Below are 8,859 nucleotides of genomic sequence, written 5' to 3' on the forward strand. Positions count from 1 at the left end.
CATTCCTTACCAACACTAAGAGAATTGACAAAGCTTTCATATGATGGTGGTAGAGAAGCTAACAGAATCATGGCAACATCTTCATCCTCTATCTTAACATCTATATCTCTTAATTCCATCAAAATAGAATTCAGTTCATCAAGATGATCTTTAAGAGATGTACCTTCTTTCATGTGTAAACCAAATAGACGCCTCTTCAAGAAGAGCTTATTGCAAATTGACTTAGTCATATACAACTTTTCCAACTTGAGCCATAAGCCACTTGCAGTTTCTTCATTTGCAACTTCATATAAAACTTCATCAGATAAGGAAAGCAAGATTAGTGAGTGAGCCTTTTCTTCTTGTTCTGCAAGTTCTTCAGTCTTTGAAATAGTCGCCTTTTCTTTTGATTCAGAAGTCACTTCTTTCTTCACAGATGCAGAAGCAACAACAGCCCAAACACGTTGTTCCTTCAACAAAGCACGCATCTTGATGCGCCATAGATTGAAGCTATTCTTTCCATTGAATTTCTCAATCCTGATTGTGTTTGACATGATTTCTTGAATGTTCTTGATCACAAAGAAGCAGCGAAAGAACCAGAAACAAGACTCCCACAGCTTGATCTTTGTATTCAGACGAGAATCTTGAATTCCCTTGATCGCAACTAGAGCTCTTGATACCAGTTTGTTATGGAAGTGATGAAGAACAAACAAGAACAGCAGCAGTAGATGTAGCAGAACAGAAATATCATACACGCAGAATTGTGCAACAAAGGTGAAAGAGAGAAGAATGAGAAAGAACAAACACAGGATTACGTGGTTCACCTTGAGAAAGGCTACATCCATGGGAGGGAAAAACAGAAAACTTTTATTATGGTTGCAGTATATAAGTAGAAGCTTATTCTCTGTCTTGAAAATACAGGGCATCCTTGCCTTATATAGGCAGAGGACAAAACAAAAAAAAGATAGCAAAATACTCTTCCATATGGATTTAGGTCACAACCCAACAGACTTGTTCAAGGAAGGAATGAGGTTAGGCCTAGGTTTTTATGGAGTATTCTTTCTTGTGTAAACCATTGTGGAATAAGGATAAATGCGAAGACCATATCATCATTCCCATAGACAGTGCTAATGTGCAATGACAAATACAAAGGAAGTCTCTTGCACAAGCAAGAGTCCTAGAAGAGCATTATGGTCTCACATGAAGAGATGCTGCATCATGCTGAGTTGAGCAACACTAGTGTCACTTGAAAAAATTTTGACGCTGAAGTCAATGTGTGCACAAGGGAGTAGAGAATGACATAAAATAAACATATCTCTATGTAGTACAATTACCACTTTATGTAAATGTCATCTGACGTCACTAACTATAGATTTAATAATCGTTAAATTGTTATGCAATTGTCAATTGTAACTCTCTAGAATAGTTAGTTCAATACGCTCGTTATGCTTATGTCTTTATGAAGGTAGACTGCGTTAAACAATATCATTAAGTGGTTATTGTGTGACTGAATTTAAATCAATCCTCATTTTAGAACAACTTTTTCTCCATATTTGCATGAAACTCAAGAATGTGGGAGACACATCCTAAACAAGCATTGAAGAGGAATGAAACATTTTCCTTAATTACCGTTGAAGATATTTTTCTTATAAATATATCCCAAATTTTAGTAGAAAAAAGAATGCAATATAGATGTTTTTTAATTAACTAATATTAGCCACGTATTTTGGGCGTTAGTTTTCGCAAAAAAAAAATAAAAAATTGTACAATCTGGCAATACCGATATTTGACACTATAATTACAAATTTACATGAAGTATTTGTAGACAATGTTCTCTCGTTTGTGAATGTAATGACTCTATGAAAGAAGTAAAAGCCTAGCAAGGCTGGTATTAATATTATTACACATGAAAAATGAAATTTTCTGAAGCTAGAGCGGGAAGAGCACCTCGGGTCGAATTAGAAGCTTACTAGACATGTATATAGATTTGGATACCCTTTGTACCCACCACATATTAAATATATATACTTATCTTTGCTGATTTAAAAAAAAAAAAAGCTTACTAAACACTAATTCTGCAATGGAAAATTAAATCCGAAAGGAATGCCTTCTCATGCCTGTAGTTTAGGACACACACTAGAGCTTGGTTTTGCCATAGAACCTGAAAGTGTTATTACCTTGTTAAAATATGAAAATCTGTGATTTGATTCATTGAACACCAGGGGCTCATACTTACATATATCCGCATAGCAAGGTTGTTTTGAAACAGGGTCCTCTTCAAATGTAGGTGGGGATTGGCCATACACCATATCACAACTCATATCTTCAAAATCTAAGATTAAGTTCAGATACAGGTGAATAAAAGTTTAAAATGATCTAAATTATTTTTCAAATTAAAAAATAATAATAATAATACTATAATCTTTTTGGGTAAGTCATATATGTAATCAAGAATGTAGACCTTAATTTTTGGCTAGTGATAGCAAGAAGACATACTAGGAGTCATTGTTAACGGAAGTCCAAATTCATTAGTGAAAAAATCTTGGGTAGGAATCTTGCACATATTGACACACATTCCAACACAGCCACTATTCTCCAGGTACCTTCACAAGAATAAATATCAAGGAAACAATGGGAAAATGTTGAAATTGTTACAACGGCCTTAATTAATGTAAGTGAATTTCAAAATAAATACTAGCTATTAATCGTCCTTTTTCAGGTCTCCCCGCCTCAATTGATTGCTCATACAAAGATGAATTTTATTTTTATTTTTGGTTCATATAAATGGGTTCAGGGCCCCAAATATGAATTTAATATCTACATGTTTGAATTGAAATACAGATGACTTTACGCATATGTTCAATTACCAATCTCAAAGACATGAAATCTACCTGCACTTCTTTATATGCACGCCACTTTTTTGCTTCACTCCATTTATCTCTACTTCCACAACCTAGTGCATCTCAAGAATCTAAATATCAACAACACTAAGTAATATAGCAAAAAATAAAGGATAAACAATCAATAACTCCATTAATATTTCAGCCATTTTCCGATCATCATATTCATAAATAAAGTTTTTATTCGACAACAAATCCTGTTATGTTTGAGTAAGGATGAAAAGCGTTTAATTTTATTCACTGACGTCCCACACTAACCTGGAAAGTGTGTAGGTTCAAAAAAGAATGTTAAGTTACTTGCAAGGTGTCTTTATTTACTTCCAATTGTACATATAAGATGTTAAGATTTATAGAGAATTTTACATTTGTCATTTTAACCAAACTTCAGGGGCTGTGTTACAAAATAACTTTTATGTATGAGAGTTGAAAAAAACCTAAAGGAGATTGGGAAATTTAGATATGCATGATAGAATCACTAGATATTCTGAAATGTGGTTCCTTTGACTGCAGTAAGTTACTAAACATATCACGGGGAAATTTAAATATGCATGATAGAATCACTAGATATTCTGAAATGTGGTTCCTTTGACTGCAGTAAGTTACTGAAAAGAGGTTCAAAAAACATGTTTCTGGATGTCTCTTTATAATCAACAATTTAGCCCATATATTTATACAGTTTGATTTTTTCCTTGGCAAACATCGCAAGCAAAACAAGTAAAGCGATTATAATTAATCCAAACTGCATAGCGTGTGTATGCATTTTTTGGTAAACCAAAGCCGCTATGAGGTAAAAGAAAACTAATCAAGGTATAGCAATATAAACTACATTGTTCAAATATAAAATTACCTCAGATGGCCCAACTAACCAGTCGAAGAAAGGCACTGTCAATGCAGCATTAAACTCTGCAGCCCATTTTGTTGGCGGAAACAATTTCCGGAACTGCAATAACATAGCTAATTCAATTCAATACATGCAGTAAAAGACTCAAATTGCACACAGATACAGGCATGTATATACTATGTGTTCACAAGTTAGCCATCAACTCATCTTTATCATTTTCACTATTAACTATTGACCATCATAAATTAGAAATTAAAAGCAGTGACGCAATAGATCAGTGAAAATGATCCACCTGGGCAGGCGCACCTGGAGGAAGCATAGACAGGAGAACCTCTCGAACCACTTGTTGTTGCTGGATACGAGACCTACGCTGCATTACCCTCCTTGACACATCCACGAAACTCTCATAGTCATAACCCCAATCCCACCAACCCTTATTCTCTCTAGCTTTTCCTGCTGGTGGATCTGAAAATTTCTCCATCTTACGTGCAAAGAGAGTCATGAAGGCCTTCTCAAAAATGCCGTCATGGTACCGCGTCTTTTGTCCTAAAGGAGCAGGTTCACCAGATGGCTCAGCTATCCCACACCGAATCCTGATGACTCCAGCGGCTCTTCCACTACACAATGATGGGTGTTGGGGTTGGGCAGGACTTGCCCGCCCACCCTGGAAGCTCAGAGCCACCATCAGTTCCCACCGCCGAATTTCTGAATTAACCAACACACAACAACTTATAAAAAATCCCAGTCCCTTCCTTTTATATATAACTAAAGAGCCTTACGCATAATTAACTGCTCAATAGGAAGATGCTCAACCACTTGTAGTAATACTCAATAATCAATCCCCATACTAATAATCACATACTAAAAATCTCATAAGTGTACATATATTTATATAATGCACATGATGCATGTACCTAGACTAAGAAATTTGTTAATCAAAGCATTGATAAAGGGCATTAATTCACAGCACCATGAATGCTAAATTTCTATGGAATAGGCTTTTAAACACAAACTATCTCAGCAAATTAAAGAGAGATAAAGCAGTTTCTCTCTACTTTTGACCCACTTTAAGATCAAATTAATAACTAAGAATCAAACCCCCACCCAACTTACCTCAACATGATTAGCAGAAATCAGTGGCAAAAGTACACGTGTGCTAAGTGCAGAGATTATAATTGTTTATCATGTATTATGATTTATTAATTATAAAGTAGTGGAGGTAACTTCATGTTTAGAAGGAAAACAATCAATTTGGCTCGAGAAGTATGGATTCAGAGTGTGTAGTTAGCATTATCTGTTGATCTGTGAAGTTGGAATAGCGCCATTGTGGGAAGGCATTTCAGTATTATATGTTGAGTGAGTTTCCGGGTACCTGTTTCGCAATTGAAACATATGTTTTGTGCTCCTGTGATGAAACAGTTTATAGCACGTCTTGTGCTTTTAAACTAGTGCTTAATAAAGTTATTTTCTTTAGCTCTTTAAAAAAAAAAAAAAAAAAAAAAAAAAAAAAAAAAAAAAAAACCTTACCTCAAGTTGAACTATGCGAAGAGAGGAGAAAAAGAGGTGATGAGTTGCTCCACCCAAGCCTCCTAAAGCCCTAAGCAAGCTCCCAAGAGAGTTGAAAGAAAGCTAGCTAAATTTCTTGATTTGAAAATGGTGATTAGAGTGGTTTAGAAGAAAAGATTTTTGAAACTCAAAGGGCTGGTGTTTACCGCATATCAGAGAGAGAGAGATCGAATGGACGAGGATGAGATATGGCTACGTTGGCTAGTGCCTTTGTGTGGTTATAAATAATTCCAATTTTAATTTATTTGATTAATAAAATTCTAAATTGAATCTACAACTAACTAAACAAAGGTTCAAGTTAGTTTCATTAAAATGTTTCTTAATTTATATGTAATAACTTTATACATTAAAAGACAGACAAATATTAATTAGTATCTTTAAGACATTATTTAAAGAACTAAAAATATTAAAAAAATATTTTTAATATGCATGTTTCGGTAGGTGCTCTTCAAATACTCTATATGGGACCTAAGAAAATTGAAATATCAGCTAACAATGCAACATTAGTAAATGTTAATATGTACATATTGATGGTGCGATTGATGATAGTATTATACCTGTTGGTTCTCCATATGATCTATACGAGATCTATACCCGACTAAGTCACCATGAGGTATGCCCTTATGTTCTAATCTACCTTTACTCCATTTGAAATGTAAACGAAACAAAACCACTATTCATTGTAATGTTATAATGCGAGCCATTGGAATTAAAATTTAGATTTCCCTCTTTTTAATAATCTTTTAGTGAGTGGATAAGTTGTTTCAGGCCGTGGGACTCTAGGTGCAATAAAAGACATGCGATGATGACCTAAACCCTAAACTCTTCCAACCTCCGATGATGCCCAACACAGTTCTCAGTACAGGTTTACTAAAAAAGCAGAACCCCAACTATATTTTTTTTATGTTGTTGAAGTCACATAATAGGTTCAAATACATTAGATGAACTATATTTCCAGATTTATCAGGTATTAAAGCACCACCAATCATGTGCATTATGTAAGCTCTACACTTGCATTGTAGTTGGTGGATTGTTGGTTCTTCTGGTAATGGTGTATGCAAGAGGCAAAGCATATTTACACTTTGTCTCATTGTAAGGCCTCCAAATTTGAAAGCACGTTAACATGACTGTGTTATTGTCACGCATCGAGATTCCAATTCATGTGAACCATGGACCCATGATTGATTGTATATATAAAAACATCATATCACCATAGACTTTTCATAGTTGCATCAAATCAAATTGTGCGAGAAAATAGAGAGAGCAAGCAAAATGCGTTCAGAGCCAATTCGTGCGTACGTTTATATCAATGGTGAGATCATTCACAATTCAAGTGCAAATGCAGTTTTCAGAAGTGACAAGACAAAATTGTTATTGTTGAATCAAACAATGACGTTGTCAAACATAATCATCACAATACAGTCATCAATTAGAGATAACGATGTTATGCCTATCATTATTGCACTTTGGTATTGTTGTCTTGTATACCAATTCAATGGTCGAGTTGAGTATAGGGCAATTCAAATTATTGATGAAGAAGGTGTTTGGTGCATGTTCGATACATTTGCAAATATGGTAAGTGTGATATGTATGAAACTTAAAGTTGATGTTCCTAATTCAATATCACCTTCTCAAGTTAATGACCTAAGTTGGACTGAGATGGAGCAAAATCTGCATAATTCCCAGAAATTAGAATGAATAATTTAACATATTTTGTTGTTGTAGCGTGTTTAAGTTTTTTTTAGTCTTTACTATGTATTTGTAGATGTTTCATGCTTTTCAGTTGTTTTTTTCAATTTACTTTAATTATATGATCCTAAATGCTTGATTGCAGAAATGTGAAATAGTGCCGTGAACACTCATGACACAAAAACAAAACAGTCGTTTGTAATATGTGTAGTTGCACACTATTCACTCACATGCACCGACAATCATATTAATGTGGTTCTCAATAATTTGAATGGGCTCGATGCATGATGTGCAGTAGTGTGATCAACAGTCGTCTGTAATGTTTGCAATTGCTCTATTTAGTCACATGCACCGACAATCACATTGATGTGGATCTCAATAATTTGTATGGGCTCGGTGTGCGATGCAGAACAGTATCGTGAACAATCAGAACACATAAAAAGATTGTAGCTTGAAATATGTGTAGCTGCATACTGTTCACTCACATGCATCGACAATTGCATTAATGTGGATCTCATTAATCTGCATGGGCTCGGTGCGTGGTGCAGAATAGTGAAGTCAACAGTGATGACACCAACAAAAAGACTATTGTTTGTAATATACGCAATTGCATATTATTCACTCACATGTACTGATAACAGTATTAATGCAGATCTCAATAATTCATGTAGGCTCGGTGCGTGATGCGGAATAATGCGGTCAATAGTCATGTTGCAATGGACAGACTGTCTTTTGTAATGTATGCAATTGCACATTGTTCACTCATATGCACTGAGATCCGAATTAATGTGGTTTTCAATAATCCGCATGGGTTCGGTGCGCTATGCAGAACAGTACGGTCAATAGTCATGATGCAACAGATAGACTGTCATCTGTAATTTGTGCAGCTGTACACTGTTCGCTCACATGCACCGACAATCGCATTAATGCAGTTCTCAATAATTCACATGGGCTTAGTGCATGATGCGGAACAACACGGTCAACAATCATGGTGCAATAGACAGATTATCATTTGTAATGTGCTCAACTGCATACTATTCACTCATATACATCGATAACTACATTAATGTAGTTCTCAATAATCTGTGTGGGCTCGGTGAGCATGCAAAATAGTGCAGTCAATAGTCATGATGCAATGGACAGACTGTCGTCTTTAATGTACGCAGTTGCACATTGTTCACTCACATTCACTGACTCTCCAACCTATGCCTTCCACCTAACTCTCCTACCTAACTTTGTCACCTAATCCTCCCAACTAACTCTTGTACCAAACTTTCTCACCATATGTATAATCCCACCATTTCCCAACACATCATACACAACAACATTCTCATAAAACTAACCTCTATTCCTAATTCTCACAATCTTCCTACTCACATCCCATAAACACCACTTATGGCTCCACCTTCAGAAATATTGATTGTCATTCACTACCATGGACAGATTGCATACAACCTGATTCAGGGATTGATGTACTCATGTGCGAACCCAATATTTTTATATGTGAGTCGGTCTATTACGTTAACACAATTGATTCGGAAAATTAACAACCGTATCCCTACTCGGGCAACTGAAACAGTTGTTCAGTTGTTATATCGTATCCCTATTTCATTTCATCATGGTCAGACACATTTTATTTCAAGACAAATACACGACAATGACGATCTTAGACGCATGCTAGAAACAATTTTCCAAAATGCACAATTGAAATTTGTCGAATTGTATGTTGTTACTGACCTTATTCCTCAACCACAACCACCGTCTCCACAACCGTCGTGCCCACAACTGCAACTACTGTCTCCACAACAATTATTGTACAACAACCTGGACCTCAATGATCCAATGTCTTCATACAACAACCTTGAAACACAAGAAGTCTTTGAC

The 8,859-nt window shown here is 35.4% G+C and overlaps 1 protein-coding gene across 2 annotated transcripts; it reads right to left on the reverse strand.

The window, feature by feature from the left end:
• Positions 1-1,750: 1,750 nt before the first annotated feature.
• On the reverse strand, positions 1,751-5,479 carry LOC100780474 (beta-carotene isomerase D27, chloroplastic). 2 transcript variants are annotated; one of them, XM_003542106.5, is made up of 7 exons: positions 5,248-5,478; positions 4,013-4,425; positions 3,727-3,819; positions 2,871-2,932; positions 2,476-2,582; positions 2,216-2,311; positions 1,751-2,140 (listed from the first exon to the last, which is right to left on the reverse strand). In XM_003542106.5, the coding sequence occupies exons 2-7, from the start codon at positions 4,403-4,405 to the stop codon at positions 2,091-2,093; spliced, it is 801 nt and encodes a 266-aa protein (XP_003542154.1). In that variant the 5' UTR covers positions 4,406-4,425; positions 5,248-5,478; the 3' UTR covers positions 1,751-2,090. The 2 variants fall into 2 exon arrangements, with proteins under 2 accessions (XP_003542154.1, XP_040863825.1); XM_041007891.1 differs by lacking the exon at positions 1,751-2,140 and having other exon boundaries at positions 2,214-2,311; positions 2,441-2,582; positions 5,248-5,479.
• Positions 5,480-8,859: the final 3,380 nt, after the last annotated feature.

This window comes from Glycine max, chromosome 13 (genome assembly GCF_000004515.6).
Source record: "Glycine max cultivar Williams 82 chromosome 13, Glycine_max_v4.0, whole genome shotgun sequence".
In the NCBI taxonomy this organism is placed as follows: Eukaryota; Viridiplantae; Streptophyta; class Magnoliopsida; order Fabales; family Fabaceae; genus Glycine; species Glycine max.

Bases quoted from the DNA above. Each gene is read 5' to 3' on its own strand.
- LOC100780474 (XM_003542106.5), bottom strand. From the start codon at position 4,405: ATGGTGGCTCTGAGCTTCCAGGGTGGGCGGGCAAGTCCTGCCCAACCC. The intron at 3,820-4,012 runs GTGGATCATTTT...ATGTTATTGCAG, and splicing joins CTCCAGGTGCGCCTGCCCAG to TTCCGGAAATTGTTTCCGCC. The intron at 2,583-2,870 runs GTAGATTTCATG...ATTCTTGTGAAG, and splicing joins GTGCATATAAAGAAGTGCAG to GTACCTGGAGAATAGTGGCT.